General features: G+C 35.6%; 1 protein-coding gene across 2 annotated transcripts in view; it reads right to left on the bottom strand.

The window, feature by feature from the left end:
* LOC107674460 (serine-rich coiled-coil domain-containing protein 2-like) overlaps positions 1 to 19,698 on the bottom strand; it is an 82,355-nt gene that overhangs the window by 31,121 nt on the left and 31,536 nt on the right. For both annotated transcript variants that reach the window (XM_016468440.1, XM_016468449.1), the window contains exons 4-6: positions 9,082 to 9,181; positions 7,926 to 8,037; positions 5,995 to 6,151 (exon numbers count right to left, since the gene is read on the bottom strand). In XM_016468440.1, the coding sequence (XP_016323926.1) occupies positions 5,995 to 6,151; positions 7,926 to 8,037; positions 9,082 to 9,181 (369 nt within the window). The remainder of the gene's footprint in view (positions 1 to 5,994; positions 6,152 to 7,925; positions 8,038 to 9,081; positions 9,182 to 19,698) is intronic.

Below are 19,698 nucleotides of genomic sequence, written 5' to 3' on the forward strand. Positions count from 1 at the left end.
CATGTAATTTCCAGAGAAGTCAAGCACATGAATTAAAATACCACTTTCTTGTTATGGCAAACTCTAAAATATGTTAACTGGAAGAAACTGAGTAAAAGTATTTTTGTCCCACTTTATATTAAGTGGCCCTGATACCTGTGTACTTACATAGTAACTAGATGTGTACGTAGTATGTAACCACAGTGTAAGTACACATTGGTACATAGTATCTAGAGCTGTAATATTTCTGTAACTACACACATGTAACAACCCTCCGAATGGTTTGTGTAAGTACAAATGTGTAACAGGACATATATAACTACATTTTGTAACAACAATATGTATTAGTGTAATTGGAACAATTTGATCCAGAGGGTGGAGATGGGTAGGTTTAGGGGTGGAAATGGGATCCAGGGGGTGGAAATGGGTAGGTTTAGGGATATGTAAAGTGGGAAGGGTTGGATCTCAAGTTGGTGGAGTTGGTGCACCACTGTAATACCAGTGTACTTACATGGTAACTCCTCAGGAACTGTCCACTTAATATAAAGTGTAACATTCTGGACACCAACCACAATTTATATGTAAAGCCTAACTTACTGGACACTGCTGTGTAACATCAGAGTAATTACATGGTAAATCCATAGGAATTGTTTACTTAATATAAAGTGTAACACTTTCTTTACCAAAAAGTGCTGTTAGTCCTATTTACACATTTGTACTTTCATTACCAAAAAGTGTTGTTACCAATGTCCTGTTAGACATTTGTATTTACACATTCCATTCAGTGGGTTGTTACATATGTGTAGTTACACAAACATTACAGCTGTAGATACTATACACCAATGTGTACTTACACTGTGGTTACATACTATGTACACATCTAGGTACTATGTAAGTACACAGGTATTAGGGCCACTTAATATAAAGTGCCCCACCTTTTTTTTTTCTCGCTCCATTCACTGCCATTCATTTGTATGTGAATAATTGAAGACCAGAAATACAAGCTAATACAAAATTCTGCATTCAGCTGTGTACAAAAGTTCAAGTTAGGTGCACTCTCACCCGCATCTCTGCACCCCTGAACTAGACACTGTGACACAGAATAGCAAACCAGCTAGAAGTTAACAAGAGCAGGATTTAGCTCCATAAGATGCACTGGAGACACAGTGTCATTGTGCTGCTGGCTGCTACCAGTCGTTCTACACTCTCTTTGGTAGACTCTTTACCTCTTGACCTCACTATTCAGCTGCAAGTCTCTGAAAGTCTCAAAACTTTGAAGCCAATGGTCACTGTTGCCTCAAATCACCAACTCCACCAATCAGTGTAAATGCCCTTTAGATAGGCCATGCAGATCCATGCCCTAGCAATTAGCGCACATGCTCCGGCATACTGTGATGCCTGTATCATTTGTCAGCCCCATTACCCCATGATTTTCTCACCAATTATGTCCTTTCTTCTCTCTACTACCCTCTCATTTCAAGTCAACATGAAGTCATAAGGCCAAAAATATACTGTATGTATGCATACATTTTTTATCTACCAATACAAGAGACACAAACGGTCCATTATTACACTGTTTCATTGTAATGCATCTCTTGAGAGAAACATTAAAAAAAAAATATTTGAAAAGAGAAACCCAAGAAATGAGCTGTATGATAATGTGAATATATTATCAGGGTCTTTTTCATACACTGGACTGCTGTATTTTTATACAATAATCAAACAAAAACTAAGGAACTTTCTTGTGGGGGTGGGGAGCAAAAAAAGAGAAATCAGGCTCTAAATAAAATAGTATTTAAAAAATTGTAAAAGTTAAATTGGGTGCAACAGAATGGAAAATAACTCAGGGGTATCAGGACACAAAAGTTGACACATCATCTTAAAAATGCAGTGCAGAGCAATACCCTGAATAAACACAGTCAGACGTTACATCTGCAAGTACTACATATTGGGATTTCCCAATTTTAGAGTGCTGACATTCAAACAGTTGCTAGTTACTAGACTTACAACTTAATCTCACTAACTGACTAGGTTGTTGGACAGTGTTCAAATTATACCAAAGCTTTTAGAAAAGCAGGTCTAAGAATACAGGTCTTAGAAAGCGCTTCCCATCATTGAAAAATTTGAAAAACGCAAGACACTGGCAGTGTAATGGGGAAAAAAACGCAAGGTTATAAGGCACAAGTCAAACTTCTTTAAACTTGAGCGCCATGATTTAGAATGTTGTTTCATGTGTGAGACACTACCAGGGCCGGACTAGGACGCAATTTCAGGCCGGGAAATCTCACACTCATCCAGGCCACACAGAAAAAAAGAGGCCAAAATGGTACCTTTTGAGGTACAACAGCTTGTAGTACCCTTAAAAGAACATCATTGTAGCTTTTTTACCCCTAATAGGTACATAATAGTACCTTATAGTAATTCGTACACATAAGGTACTAATATTTAACATTCAGCTGAATGTCTACATTTTGAAAATATTTACTGATTTATTTATACAGAAATATTTAGCATTTTTCTTATTTTATTTTATTTTATTTCTGAACATATGTTTAAGACAAGTTTGTACAATATTTGCCTACATAATTCATGTATCTTTTCTGCAAAGTGAATTTGCTTTACATTTAAACAGTGTCGACCACTTTCACGTGTGGTGCACTTGGAATAGGACATTAAACAGATGGTTTTGCAAGTTTTTAATAAAGAGAATGTTACTTGAATCATGTTGTAGTTACGTTTTTAAGTTGACTAGTTAAACGGGTTGCCTGGCTTTTTCTTGTAGCATTTTCTTGTTGCTATTTGCACTAACTGCACTAATATAAATGGCTAGGTAGGCATGGTTAGCTAGCCCCTCCTCATCCTGATTTTTAGAGAGGACAAGAGGGACTATGACTGGAACTCGAGGGCCTTGGTTACTTGTGTTCAAACATTGGTTGGACTACAAGTCAACCATTGGACTTAACCCTTGTTAATACTTCTTCTACTGCAGCATACAAAAGAGGACGTCTTTTCATTGTGTATTGACTTAGGTTCCTGTCATCACACTTTTAATCACTCAAAAAATAAAGCAGCAGCAAACCAATACATTTTACTATAATAACAGGGAACCATTATCTTGTCTAGCATCAAACCAATTATCACCCATTGAAAAAAAAAAAAAGATTGTGTTTTTCTGTCTTGACGCAGATCATATAAAGAAATCGTTGCTGTAAACACTGATATTGATATTTTGTCAGCAAAGAAAAATAATTGTGCTGGAGGAATGATGTTTTGTTGGATTTGATTTGTTTTACTTTTGTTGTTTGTTTAGATTGTCTCAAATTGACATTTTTTTTGCATTTCTGAACACAACATACATTGCAGCATTCATCCAGACCATCAAGTCAAATATTATTTGTGCATTCCTGAAAAATTATGAGGATCTGAGCTCATAAATCATAAGAGTTGTATTACACTCGCATTAATTTAGAGCATGATTTGACTGTGTAATTAAAACCTGTTGATGGCTCAGGCGAAATTAATCACAGCAGCTAAATAAATGTGCTGAAAATTAAAACTAGATGATCAAATAAGTTATGATTACATTACAGCACACTGGAAAAGATTTAATTACAATTTAATTGGGAAAGTTTAAATGATCTTATCTTGACTTTTCCTTTAAATTAAGTTAATATGAGCTGAACTGACAAGATTTATAATGAAATAACACAATGACTATGTTTGTACTTCTGTTCTCTTGCGATGTTACACTTAAGAAGACAAAAGGTTATTTGCATTATAGTGTTTTCTTAGACAAAACAATTAGTTCACTTGATTTAATGTGAGGTGTAAAGATCATGACTGTTCTAATGAAGGTTCTAATCAGACCCTTGGGCCCCTTGCATCTCACACTGTGATTAAAATGTAGTGACATTTTGTTAAATAATTCTGTTTTTGAACACATGATTATCATCTTGTGTTGATCTAGACTTCACCATAAACACTACTGAAATCAGATTGTACTGCCCCTAGCCTCAACAATGTCAGTTGTGTTTTGATTGACATTGTGTGTTAACCATGTTTCGGCATTTTTCCGCTTAGAACAAGAAAACAGTTTAACCTGGTTGGTATAAGCTATTTTTGACAAAGTAATGATAATACAAAGTATTATCAACCAAAGACGCATTATCTTCAACAATTTTAACTAAACCAAATTGTTTATGCTTGTAAAGCTGCTCTTTTACAGTGTTGTCATTTTCATGTATATAGTAATACCATAAGAATCACTGGGCTTGTTTCTTTTCCACTTTATTGAGCCAATTTATGCAGGTATTTAAGCTGAAAGTTGTGGGTGGCTTTTGTTTTCCTTTTTTTTCTAGCAAGATCTGGCAACACTAGGCGCGTTTCCATCACCCTTCAAATTGCGAAAATTTAAATTGTGAATCGAAAATACGCCTAATGGAAACACGTTAATTTCGCAAAAACGCCCATATATCGCAAAAAAGTATTTACGCTCGCATGAGGTGGTTTTTCAGGCAATGTGAAAAAGAGATAATTCGCAAAATTGCAATGGAAACGGCTTTTTCGCATTTACAGGTCACATGGCGTATGTAAAAAGTCATATGATCATTCTTCAATGTACTATAACCTCCAAGAAACACATAATACGTGGCCGCTCTCCAGTATAAGGGGCTTTCCTACCATTAATGCTTAGACAATTTACACTGAACACGTCTGCACACGTGTGGCTCTGATACAGCCACTGAAGCTGATTGCGGCCACAATGCTTGTTTATTCCAGAATCCAGCCGCGCCACGTACATTTCTGAAGCGGCTCTCTGTGCTGTTTCTGGAAAGATACACGCATACGCCTCCTTTGAATAAATATAGCCAAAATCCGTCAAAATCCCACCAAAATCCATTGCCATGACTTGTCGCGAGAGGCAAAAGGTTACGTTTTAGTCGCATAACATTGGTTAATGGAAACGCCGTCATTTCTCAATACTTTTTTATCGACATTTACAAAATATCGCCAAAGTTTTGTGCAAATCTGTAATGGAAACGCGCCTACTAAAGACGCTCAACCACTGATCAAACTCACCAGCCTGTAACTTTTTAGGAAGCCATCAACACCTTGATTAGCTTTGGTGTTTGGGGCCAGAGCTGGCCACCCTTGCTTTAGACATAAGACTACAAGGCTGAAGAAAGACAATGAAGAATGTGCAAATTATGAGATTTTCTCTTATACGCATGTAAATATATGTCATGTCCTGAGACGTATTACTGCACCTGGTGATGTCTGAGTTTCTGATGTTATTGTTTCTCTCTGTTTCCATGGATTTTACTGTGCTACTGCTTGTACAGGTACTGATTGTTGGACCTGCTACTAATTTGTTCACCTGCTGCGCATGTATGACCAAAATAAAAAATGCACTGGGATAAATAAATTTATTTGCATACCGACATGGTTGACAGCTGTCAATGCACAATCACCTTTTTAGATTGACAAGCTGTAATGCTGTATTGAATTTTCATTCGAACATGAAAGCATAAATCTAGGCTATGCACTGCTAGATTCAGAGAAAGATGAAGAACTGTGACATTTCATTCATTAATGCACTTCACTTGGCAACACTAAAACCAACAGCACATATACTTACTTACCAGCTAGCCACCAAAATAAAAGCTTGCTGAGTTTAGGTTTGAAAATGATTCAAATGAATAAAAAGAAAGAAAGAAAAAAGAATTTACACTGTATTTTTATGTGTACCATAAAAGAATTGAATTTTTATTTATCACTCATTTTTATTTTAAATATAATAAAAATATATATAAATATAACATATATTTTATTATATAAAATATAATAGTATTATTGCACTTTATTTATTATTTTATTATTTAAATAAATAAATTGCAATAAAGTGCAGTGTGAGCAACAAACCAAATCTCCAGGTGCTCTCATGAGAACCTGCCTGAAAACCTTATGTGCATCCCTGGTTATATACTGTATGCAAAGCATTCGTTTGTGTCTGACCTGAAGCAGTGTCTTCAGTTGAAGCAGCTGTTCTTTGACAGAAGAGCAGTCTTGAGCCATGTGTTTCATAGACAACTCATCCAGTGTCACATGGTTTGACCTCGACCTCTCCAGTCCCTGTTCCTTTCGCCCATCAAACGACTGCAAAATGCCACTTCTGTAGGTCAGACAGAAAGAAAGCAATCATAGAACATGTACCAGGTCAGACAGAAAGAAAGCGATCATAGAACATGTACCAGGTCAGCCAGAGGCCTCAACCTGCGGAATAAAACTTTAGACATGTCAACAATGCTGAGTTGTCCAATGACAGCAATGTAATCCAGAATCCACCTGGATATATATATATAGGGCATTCAGGAGGTCTGCCAACGTGGCTTTGAGAATGAAGAGATAGAGACAAAGGACAGTTGTGTTCAGTCAAGTTTAAAGTTCTCATGTGCAGTGACTTTTCAGTGTCTATGATTATTCATGTTCAGATTTGATACAATATGTCAATTTAGACATGCAGCAAAGAGAGAAATTTGCCTTTTAAATCATATGAAACAGACACAGATGCACTTCTGGAGACTAAAGGCTGAAAACTGGAACCATAAATGACAAAATTTCAGAGCAAAGACAGTTAAAAACTGCCTTCAGAATGTGGGTATTCATTCTAAAAAAAACATTTGCTTATCTTTTTTAGCTTAGCTTTAGCCTCAGATGGCTTAACGTCAGCCCACTCACAATCTGTTTACAGCTGTCTGCTGGATATAGGACTCAAAAATGGAAAGAGCTGACTAACTTTACGCAATGCATAGGGTCGATGCATTGGTTTTTGCCCAACCCAGGCTCATTGGAAAAACGTGCCTTTAGTGACAAGTTCTGCAAAATGATATCATGTTGATTCTTGCTGATGAATATGCTGACTACATGATTTTAAGATTAAAGATAAGTCTTTATTGATCTATAAAATAGCTGTGTAAACATAATTTGTGTGAAAAGGAAAAAAAGTTGTTGGTGTTTTACTACCACTAGTGTTCATTTCAACTGGAAACTGCAGTGAATTGCAGGGGTGCGGGACTATGTTAAAATAGCAGTATATTCTGCTAATTATTTATTGCAAATAGTGGCAATTATCTGCACCTCAGCATTGTAATACATTATAAAACAGTATGCAATAATAACTTATTGAGTGTAAATTTTAATTATAATTCAAATTATTAAATGGATGCAACCTTATTGGGACAAATGCCCTCCCTACACCTACACCTACCCTATACTTTATTTTCAACTTTTTGATTATTTCCCTTTTTATTAAAAATAAATGCTTTTCTGATGTGATTTGAAATTTGAAAAGGGAGAAAAAAAGTTCGCCAAAAGACAGATTCGAACCCGGGTCGATCACATCAAAAGGAGTATGATACACGATTTACCATCTACGCCACTGAATCTGACGACTGATTACAGTCTTTTGTAATGTTGACTAGCCCACTCACATGTTGGTGGGTGGAGTTAGTGTAAATAGCCTCTGCCAAAAAGACGGGCTATTTGCACTTAGTGTAAATAGACACTGCGATTTTTTTTTTATTCCCAACGGTTAAACAGTTGCCCACAGAAAAAAACAGGGGGTGCTGCAGCACCCTCAGCACCCCCATTTCCCGCACCTATGGTGAATTGTTTATATAGGTATGTTTTCAGAGTTTTACAAAAATGTAGGTAAAGGCACATTTTGCCAATCCCTAAACACTAAACACTAGATTTTGCACCAATAAAAAAAAAAGGTGTAAAGTTGACCAGATTTTATGCTAAACACATTAGTCCAGCTCTGTGGGACTAAGGGTAGCACTAACCTGAAAAATATGACAATGTATTGCTCTTACACACTGCAATGAGCACTGACAAAATTTACAATAATTTCACCAAATGTCAAAATGCATGAACAAAAAGGTCACCTGTTTTCACAGCGGAACTGATTATGCCTGCCCCAGTATTGCTGTCGTCTCCTCCTCTGAGTTGGCCAGCCGTCTTTTTCAGAGCATTCATAAGGTGATGTCCCATCAGTGTCTACAACAGATAAGTATATCAATAACTAGTTTGTGAGAGTTTTTGTGAAGTTGCTTACTGGCCCATGTCAAACTCCCCTGTCTATGATATTCAGGTCTCTAAATATGTATTGTGTCCTTCCTGTAATACAAGTCTAAGGAATTTATTTGACTGTTTTATCATTAACCAAGTAAAAGTCTAAGACAACATTAATAATGACAAACAGCAGGATAAATAAGACATTCTGAAAGGAAATACTGTACTGTATGGCATTCATTGGGTCAAACTATCAATGGTATAGACATAATTTGATATAATTTATTAACTTAAAAATAACCTTAAAGGGACAGTTCAGCCCTCAAGTTGTTCTAAACCTGTATGCATTTCTTCCTCTGCTAAATACAAATAAATATTTTCTTAAAATATGTGTAACCAAACAGTTGATGATCCCCACTGACCTCCATAGTTTTTTGTTTTTTTTTCATATAATGGAAGTCAATGGGAACCATTAACTGTTTGGTCACCCATATTCTTCGAAATATCTTCTTTTATGTTCTTCTTTTATGAAATGCATACAGGTTTGGAACAACTTGAGGGTGAGTAAATTACAGATTTCTTTTCATTTCTGGCTAAACTATCCCTTTAAGGAGAAAATAAGGACAGATCCACAAGTGAATTTACACTCCTACACAGACAGAACTTCTGTCAGCTCTGTATTCATTGTTCAGATACTGCAGAAAAAAGGCTCTAGTAAAAGCTCACAACTCAGCCTGATATCTAAAACTCCACTTGAGAAAACTCCACGTCTCTCCCTCATACTCATATGGTATTATAAATCATCATTATCTTAAAAGCTATAACCACAAATAAGTAAATATTACAATGCATTAAAAATGTTGTTATGATTAATCATGAGATGATACAACATATTATAAGTTTTTTTTTATATATATATATATTATGCATTCATTATAATGCTCTAAGAATACCCTTATAATGTATTATAAATACGGGCTTCATAGAAAGTGTGACCTGATGTTTTGCTGAGTTTATATCATCACTCACCGCTGTGTAAGGATGCATCTTCAGACAAGTCCAAATCCAACATGAGGTCATCTTCCTCCAGGTCACATGACTCCACATTCTCCAGGTTGTTGAGAATGTCCTTAAATGTAATATGTAAGAAGAGAGTTAAGCCAGGATCTTTGCTATCTATCCTATATGACAGCAGACCTCAGTTCAACAATTTCAAACAAGTTTTTGTAAAGAGGCAGGTTAAATTCTTTAAGACAAATGTCTTATATTTGAGAAAATTATTCTCTACTTCAGTATGAAAAAAAGTGGGATTTTTTCTTTTTAATTCCCAGAGCTGCAACACAAACTATTTCAGTGTAGAATGACATACAACAATTTCTTCAGGAAAAAAAATAAAAAATAAATAAAAACCAAAAAAACTTCTGTCTTCTAGAGATAGGTTTTTACAAACATTTTCTTATATACAAAATTAACTTGGAATTGGCAAGTGAAACTCATTTGAACTGTTAAAATGGTCAGTGGCATTGATTGGTTTTCTCTATACACAATGAATGTAAGTTCTCTATTCTGAAAACATACATTTTGCTCAATTTACAAGAACAAATGCATATGTGAGTTTGCTCTTCCTTCAACCCTAAACCATCCTTAAAACATAGAAACGAAAACAACATCAAATCGCTTTCAGGAATAGGGGTGTAGAAGATGCCCTTTAGCGAAAAGGAGAAGAGCAAACAAATTTAAAAGATAAGGATGGGTAATTTTAGGATGAGGAGGCAATGGGCAGAGTAGACTTCTCTGAAGGAGGAAGGAAGACAACTGATGCGTATTCAAGCAAGGAACAGTTCTCATATGGTGGACCTCCGTTAACTGACTTTTCCCCATGACTGGCTATCTACTCACGGCATGACAATAGAGGCACACTCAGAGGGGAACAGCCGATTTCGAAAACAGTGCAGGATAAAATGAGAGGTTTCTTGGAGTAGGCTGACTGTTTTTTGGTTCATTGAAAAATGTTGACAAAGCAACAAATGCCACCAAGGACCAAAGTCAACAAGCGGCTTGACTTTAATTCTTTGTTTTATAGTCTTGGCCAGTGAAATACAGCTGTATCACTGTCTGATGATATTATGCTACGTATTGTTAATCACTGGCACCTGAGTAACAGCGGTGTATGTATTTCATTTACCTACATACTGTTCATTTTGAGGTAATCAGACTTCACAGTCACACAGCCTATACAGCAAATAGGCGATTAAAGTGTGAGAATTAAACTGTGCAAGTCAATAAACGTGTGCAGCTCTGATTAAACTTTTGCATGACCACTTGCGCATGCACAGATCAAGGCACCACCGCTGTGCTTTAAGTGTAAATCACACAAGTTACTGTAAATGTAAATTTCACTTCAGACATACTGCACAACAGAAGCTTGCATTTTGCTCTACTGTATTTTTTGCCCATAGCTTTAAAAAAAAAAAAAAACTACCACTATCAATATTGGATCTTTTCAACTTGGTATAACATTCCATACACAATTATGCATACATACAGAGGGGTTCATTAGAATCACACTGGAGATGTTATTTATTTAAAATATATGATCATGAAAATAAACAAACCTTTAGGATTTTGAAAGTGTAATACAATAGACATTTTGACAGTTTAATAGACATTTTATGAAAGATTCTGCACTGTTATTAATCAAATCAGTGAGTCATCGGTGTGTCTTTGGGTGCGTCTCAATCAACACACTAGTTCAGTAGTCAGGGCACTAATCAGGGAGTCGGCCATTTTAAAGGCTGTTTCAGTGGCAAAATCCTTCGAGTGCACTGGAACGATTGCTCCCTAAAGAAATCCCACAATGCACCGCAAAAACCAGGGAGCATCGATGCTCCCTATGGTCCCTTACCGGAAATTATGTCACATTTCTGAACCACGAAACATAGAACGCATGAGCCAACTCAATATATATAATGACATATGATAGAAGATTTGAAATGACAAACCATTTTTTTTTTGTATTCCTGTGATTTGGGTGTCTCAGAGCTGCTCCACATGAACACCATCTTTGCATGCCACTTATAATGTGTATTTGGGGAACACAACACATAATAATAATAATAATTATTATTATTATTATCAGTAAAAGAGGTTGGTTCTTGTAAAAATTGAACAGGTGTGAACACCCATAAAAAGCTACTATTTCCAATGACATCAAAGTGTGGTCTCTTTGTTCTTTTTGCCTGGATGTTTCAGCAACAGCAGCGTAAGACATTTTCTTATGAGATTAAGTGTTTATCATATCACAATAACAATATATGACAAAATAATCTTAATATATTTTGGAACTTTTGTGTCACCCATATTGTAAATAAAAACAATCAAAATAAAATACATACTGAAATACACACATACTTTTGTATTAATATTTTGTTTTCCTGCATGTCATATTACCATTAACCAACATTTGAGAACCACAAACATTTGAATGTGTTGTTAAATTATTGAAATTTAAATACTTAAAATCTAAGGGGGTAATTCAAGAAAATATTTAATGTCAAAAGGGGTTTAGCTGACAAAAAAAGTTTAGGAACTTCTGATATAGGTGATAGGGAGCAATTCAGAAAGTGTAAATATGTTTTCCATTGGGGTGAATTAATTCGTTTTCACTTACAATCAATATCACACCCGCAGTAGTGTGCAATGGCTCTATATCAGCATGCGACCTCAGGCCGCAGGTAATCATAGCCGTGCTGAGCCAGATCACACTCCTACTCATGTGATATTGCTAATTTAAAGCATTATGGAGCAGGTCAAACAGATAGACAGCCTTGACAAACAGCACTGACAAGAAGAAGAGGAGATGATAACGGTGCCATGCACCAACATAAATTCTTCATAGAAGAATTCTTTATAGACTTCATATTATAACATTACTAAAAATGTATAACATAAATAGTATAGTGTCATAATAAATCTAATAGGGGCAATCTATTTGACTTATGTGAAACTGGTATGATACTTTTTTTTAAGTAGGCTGACAGCTAAAAAAATAATAATAATTTTCCAGAGTCTGCTGGTTCAGCAGCGGAGACTCCTATAGCATTTTCCAGATGGAAGAGGAGTGAAGAGTTATCTGAGTAGCAAACTCATTTCAGTCTGTGTGCTAAAATCGATGGCCATACAGCCATTACACACTCTTGCTCTTGTGATATTGCTTTATTACAATGAGCGATGCCAGCCACTATAATTTTTACATTTCTGCTGTAAGAAACATGGCCTTAACAGTAACAACTATCTAGCCAAGATACATATCACAGGCTATTGACTGGACCAAGGTTTTATGATAACTCATGAAAAGAAAAGGGAGGAGAGGCAAATATAGTTTCAAACCAGGTCTAGCAAATGCTTGCCTAACTTATCAGAAAGAACAAATGCATGAAAAGAAAATCTGACCTTGGCAGCAGAAACTAAATAACAATGTATTTGGGAGTGATCATTATTTGCAGTCTCTCTTTTCTCTAGCTCTCAGAGCAGCCTCTTTTTCCTCTGCCCAAGACATAGGGAGTGCTCCTGAATGAGCTTTACTGTCTGCTCCATTTTTGCCTTTCTCTCCCATCAGACAGTAATTTGCTATTTCATGGTGCTTTTTTCATTAAGACAACAAAAGACCATTTCTCATACAGCCTCTAAGCCTTCACAAAATGGAGCTACAGCCTTTCAAACATGGCCCAGATGTGTCCGGCTCTATTCAAACATATATACAATTACCTTGCTTACAACAAGGAAGCTTGATTTTCAGGGCTTGCTTTATGATAAATAAATCATTTATTTGTCTTACCAACCCGTAAGATATGAAATACTATATGCTTCAAAATCAAAATGAATGCAAAAATTTTGAAATGAAAAAGAAACTGTATCTAATTGTAATTAAGAATATATCTAATAGGGGTGTAACGGTACACCTATTCTTACATGAAATTCTTCTGTACGGGTCTTTCGGTTCGGTACGCATGTGTACCTAACAAATACAGCATTGTTTTAACCACTGCACAAGCGGAAATTAATTGGAAAGTTAATTATATATTGTTTTATATATTGTTACTTTTGATTAAAAAAAAACAAAGTCTCATCTTTTAAATTATGTCCTTTTTTTCAGGAAATTCAAACAATAAATGCCGTCTTCACGCTCTTTAATGTGGCGCGACAGATCGCTGTAAACGCCTCAGTTTAAACGGCAGCGCGGAGCGCGAGTGAGCCCGATCATTCCTTCCTCTATACTACTAGTTTTAACGCGAAATAAACATGAATGAACATCTTATGCCTCATGTAATCGCTCAATCAGTGTTTCAACCTTGGAAAGACGGCAATAAAACAGCTTGTAAACAAAAGGTCATGTAGCTTTTCATTTATATCAGGCAAGTCGTCAGTGTCCACAACTCATTATTCGCAATAAATTAAGTCTAGAGAAGAGCATTTCGTGAAATATTAGACTATATACTCATTCTATTTTACGTTTCCTGTTAGTGATGTCTTAATTATTTAATGTTTAAATAAATCTGTTATGAAACGAGTTATGAGAGGCACTGTGTAAATGAATATATTTCAACAACAAATACAATTTTTATAATTTAGAAGTTAATTGAAAAACTACATTATGTGCAATTTACATGTTTGCATACAGGGCCTAAAACTAACTTTTTGCCACACCTGCCAATGGCCGGTGACGTGATCAAATTTACCGGCCAAAAGATATTTTTTACCAGCCATGAAACTCTTTTTGCAAAAACAGGCAGTCATTACTACTACAATGACTAAACATATTTGCAATGTTTTTAATTTGTCCTTTACTTGACTTACAAGAAAAAAACAACAGATTTATTGATTCATTTATTTATTTTTTTCCCAAAAAACCTTGAGATTCTTGTCCTTTGTATGTTTTCGGCAAACGGAGCAGGCCATCGTGTTACGCCTGTTTCACACATACTCAGTTTGCAGTGCGTATTTTTTTCCACACCCATGTTAACGGATTACAGCAGGGCTATTCAATTAGTTTCATTTGAGGGATGGATTATCGAATTAAAAATTTGAAGGGGGCCAAGGGGGTGGGGGTCGTCCCGATCTCTTTCTGGGGGGACCTATCAAATTAGAAATTAAATTGAAATCTAAAATCTATAAAAGGTTAACATTAGTGCTTTCTGTCAACTGATTATAAAAAATAATCACACATTTTTTTTGTAATTAATCATGATTAATCATATATTTATATTGTCATAATTTCACATTGAACCTCCAAATTAATGTAGGAACAACATAAAGATAGTATATTTTAAATATGTTTTTAATGGCATCTTTTTAAAGTAGCCTATTTTTAATGAAGTATTGATACCAATACTGCTACTGGTGTCTCTATTAAATGCATTTTCCCTCAATTTTACCTATTAATTATAGCCATTCAACATTACAGTATAATTGAAAGCCATTATTTTTAACATTTAATAGGCTCTGAAATATTAAGTGATTTTAAAACAATCGTCACATAAGCTATAAATTGTATATGCATAAACTATACAGATTAATCTTTATTAATCAGCGACTAGAGCAGTCCAGTGATTTCTATTTTTCTTTTGTTCTTTGATTTATATCAATGACAGACTTTAGTGGGTCTTACTTTAAAAGCAGCGCTGTCTCTTTAAAACCTGATGCAAATGACGCGGATCTGACACATATCCTATTTTCTCCAAACTCATTACGGTCATTTAAGACTTTATAACTCATTTAAGACTACGTTTACGAGGTAACTCGCCAAAACCGCGCATTTTGACATAATTGTGTGTGTTTTCGTCCATTGAAGCGCTACTGGTGCGCTGTCTCAGCATCTGTGTACAGCTGAACGAGCAACCTTTCAAACTATAGCCTACTTCACTGCACCGGCATAACCCCAGGTATGTGTCGTCACATTCTCAGGTTATGAAGAATAAAGATGGGTAAAGTTAATCTTCCGAAATGAAGCAGCAGTATCTTCTCAGGTAAGAGTTTTTACAACCGTGTCTAGGGACAAGCTGTCCATCACATCACCTTATCAGCCCGTTTGTATCCTATTATTTGTTTCGCTCTTGTCGCTTATGACAGAACAGCTAACCAATCACGATGAGCTTGTCTTCGGAAAAGATTGTTTTATTCGCTTACGTCAGAAACAGCGAATCCCTTTTAAAACGGTCTGTTGTTCCCACTACATTGCATTGTTATATTTCGGAAAAGTTTTACCCACCACCTGGCGACTGACACTGTTACATGTACTCGCCAACATCGATTTTTACTCTCATTTGGTGCTTGGGGAGTGTTAATTTTAGGCCCTGTTTGCATACATTTTTTAAAGTTGAGTGCTGCTTGTTATATTTAAAAAAAATAAATAGTAATTACATTTAAAGGCCTTTCCACACTGAGCGCGAAAAAGTGAAACGAATATCGGACGCGATGACACGCTGGAATAAAACAAAAGATTTCTATGGATGCTTCCACATAGACCGCAAACATTCACGCACCGAAAATGCGAATGTTTTTTTCGCACCAGTCCGACGAATCTTTTCAGTTTCGCAAAGCAAAAACACGGGCCGTCCAATAAGATTTGAGCTAGGATCACGTGACTGGAGCAGCTGCTGTTGCACAAAAAGGTGAGAGTGGTGGCGCTGTTTCGATATATATATATATATATTGTTTTTCCCCCTGCTGTACCGAAACTGTACCGAACCGTGACATCAAAACTGAGGTACGTACCGAACCATCATGTTTGTGTACTGTTACACCCCTAATATCTAATAATCAAGCAATGAAGACAATGGAAATAAGTTAAATAGTGTTATTTTGCATTTGATTACCTTTTTTAATTTGTTCATTTAATTTCAATTTGTACATTCATTTCTGACATTCATTTCTCTTTCAAAAAATCCTTTCCATTTTATTTTTATAATCCAAGCCTTTCTTGAAATACTTCAATAAAGGAATGTGTTCAAAAGCATTAGTTTTTGCTGTGGAACCTACATTAGTATCAAGAATTGTACAACTGTGTATCAATTTTGAAATTTTTGTATTGTAATGATGGCAATTTAATATGATAGCTGTGTTTTGAAAGGTGGTAACTTGTTTCTATCTGAGCTGGTGCAATGTGGTAGACTACCATACTACCATACATGTGCTAGAATACCAATTTATGGTCATTTATCCATCCTATTTGCATAATTCCTTTAGTGAGCTGGATGTCACCCCAAGAGTCTTCACAACAGGCCCTTATGTGACAGTTAAGGTTTGCATGAGAAACACATCTCCTAAACCTTCCTGTTGGATTTCTTGATATTGGTGTGCTTTTGGACATTTTCTGAAGTAGTTATGAGTCCCAGCAGCAAAGCGGAACAAAGCAGAAAATATTGCACAGCTGAAAGATTACCACAGAGAAGGGGGAAAGGGTTTTGAGAAGTAGATTTTAGAAGCAGAGGGAGTAGAAGAGAAAGTCACTAATCAATATTTCAGAGGGATTCTTGTGTCAGTGGCGTGTGACCGTCTGAACACACTGTATTGAAAATCTGTAGCACTCTAGGCAGTAGTTACAGGGAGGGAGACAAAAAAAAGCAAAGCCGTGTAAAAAAACAAAAAAACAAAACAAAGTTGACTTAATGTCTGTTGGATTTAGTTCATCTGTTTTTTTGTTAGAATTTTGCACCAGTCAGCAAATTAATGAAGGACAGAACCTCAACTAAACAGAACCTTCCTTGTGACAAGGTCTATTGGTTTACAATTACAAGGGATTGCTATGACTGCAAAACTCTTAATTAACGCACTAGCCCATTTGAAAATAATTTACTGTACTTGTTCCAAAACTGTATAGCTTTTTTATTTCTTAATTTGGAAGAATTGTACTGTTTGCTCTTGTCCATGCAATTACAATGAATGGGTACTAACACTTCATGTTTCATAAAAGCACAATGAAAGTATTAAAGTAGTCTATACAACTCAAATAAATTTAAATAGGGGATAATGTGCATCAGCCATTCATTATTGCAAAGACAGGGTGAATAAGATACAAGACCCTTCAGGGTCTTGTATCACCCTGAAGGTTTCAAAAACTGGTTTTGTAACTACCAATATAATTCTGCTTATAACAGCAGGGTTGGAGAAATCCTGTGAAACTAGTTCAGTGTACACCATGACAGCTCTGCTGGGGCGGCACCCTGTTGTGATGCCCTAGGCAGCTGCCGATATCGCCTATGGCAATGCCTGTTGTTCTTCCATGCAACACAAAGAGAGAAGTCATGGAGGTCATTCACACTGCTCTTTTCCATAAAATAGATGCAAACTGGGACTAAGGCTGTCAAGCTCTAAAAATTACCATTTCAAATATGGGTTTGGAATGACATGAGAATGATAGAGTTATGGCAGAATTTTCAGTTTGTTAACTCCATTAACGAAAAAAATCATTCTCTCTGCATTGTCTTCATAAAGTTTGGCACATCCTCCATATTTGCTGTATTTATAGGGAGTGTTACTAAGTCTAAGTTAAATTGTTGCTTATCGGAACTTGTGAAATTACTGTACAATGCACAGTGCCCTTTGTTCAGCTCTGTCAGGTCCCTAATGCCCCGTAAATATTGATAATCTAGCACTGTTCCAGAGGCTGGTATTTCTTTAAGCCTTATCTTATTGAGTCAAAGCAACTCAACCAAAGCAACTTAAAAGCTGACCTTGTTTTACTAGCTAATGAACAAGCCAGAAAAACCTCACAATGGAAGAAACAGTCCAGCCCTAAAGAAAAAAAGACCCAAATACAGTAGATGACTTAAAAATGACTTTTGCACCTTAAAGATTACTTTTCCGCCTGTAAAAAGAATTACGTTCACATTTCTGCCCTCTCTCCAATTTTAAAAGGGCATCAAGTAGGTCTAAGTTGGTCTAATATATGTTTTTATATATATATATATATATATATATATATATATATATTATAGATTCCCGCACCAAATGAGAATCATTAAAATTCCCAAATACATTTTGAAACAAATGTTGTGTTAAAGATTGTGTTTTGTTCAAGTTAATTAAATCAACAGTTTTTTGTTAGAATAAAGAGAAAGTAAAAGAATGGTATTTGGGACGCTCTCGGAATGTCACGACTGACCAATCAGAATCAAGTATTCAACAGAGCCATATAATAATATCATTTATTAAGTTCAGGTGTAGAGGTAATCATTATATTTATAATTAAACAATTATACTTAAAAACATTATAATATTCAAATTAAATTTAAAGTATTGGTTCTGCGAAGCCATATTAGCTTATTATGGCATCACCTTCAAGCATATTAAGAAGCGTTTAGAATCTTTATTTTTTTTATTAATTTTTTTCTGTATTTATGAACAAATTTTAATGACAGAATAAAAGTAAATAAAATTATTTTATTTATCAAAATAAATAAATATGGTAGAACCTTTCCTGAAGTGATTGTTTTGAACAAGTATTCACTTTTTTGATATTATGCAATACATATTACTTCAGCTACATTATTTGTATCATAACTGGAGGCCCCATGCTGATAAGCCTTTTGCCTTGAGTGTGGGGTACCCTCCTCGCCACCTCATACATGTAAATTACTTTTAAACAGATTGCTTTTATCATTTATTTTCTCACATTTTTTTTCTCCTAAAATCATGCAGAAGCAGTGAAAAGCTTCCTTAAAAGGATAGTTCACTCAAAAATGAAAATTTGATGTTTATCTGCTTACCCCCAGTGCATCCAAGATGTAGGTGACTTTGTTTCTTCAGTAGAACACAAATTATGATTTTTAAGTCCAGCCGTTGCAGTCTATCAGTCGTATAATGCATGGCAATGGTAACAAAATCTATGAGAGTAAAAAAAACATGCACAGACAAATCCAAATTAAACCCTGCGGCTCGTGACGACACATTGATGTCCTAAGACACGAAACGATCGGTTTGTGCCAGAAACCGCACAGTATTTATATAATTTTTTACCTCTAATACAGCACTATGTCCAACTTCCTTGAGCGCGCGCACAGCATCCGGTGCGTGAGGTGTGTACGCGCTCTGGCGTAGTTTACGCAACTGCCGGAAGTGATCTCTTGCGCGTATACGTCACTCATTGTTTACACAGTGCACAAACATTGTAGGTACGACGGCTAATCAAAATGGTACTTACTTGCGCTTATCCAGATTGTTCAAACCGACTTAAAACTAAAAGATTACGTTCTCTCACGCGAACTCATTCGGGGTGACTTTCCACTAGGGGTGTGCGATATATATCGTCTGCGATAATATCGTAATTGTTGTTTTAACGATGTGCGATTTGACATTATCGAGTATTTTGCAAAAAACATTCAAAACATCCCTACAGAGCGCACGCATACATTACGTGAAGTCTAGACTAGTGCGTGTGCGCATTTAGTGTGTTTTCTTTCACTGCATGATTCAGTCTATTAAAATGCATTTTGAATGATCACAAATTCAAGACATGGCAGAAAATTTATATATTTATACCACTTCATATAGTTATTCAATTTCACACGAAGAGTGCCGTTTTTCTCCAAAAATTACCATGATTACAAATGTGACATTGAATTCAATAAACAATAAGTTAATTAAGAG

Source organism: Sinocyclocheilus anshuiensis, unplaced genomic scaffold (assembly GCF_001515605.1).
Source record: "Sinocyclocheilus anshuiensis isolate Anshui unplaced genomic scaffold, SAMN03320099.WGS_v1.1 scaffold890, whole genome shotgun sequence".
Taxonomy (NCBI): Eukaryota; Metazoa; Chordata; class Actinopteri; order Cypriniformes; family Cyprinidae; genus Sinocyclocheilus; species Sinocyclocheilus anshuiensis.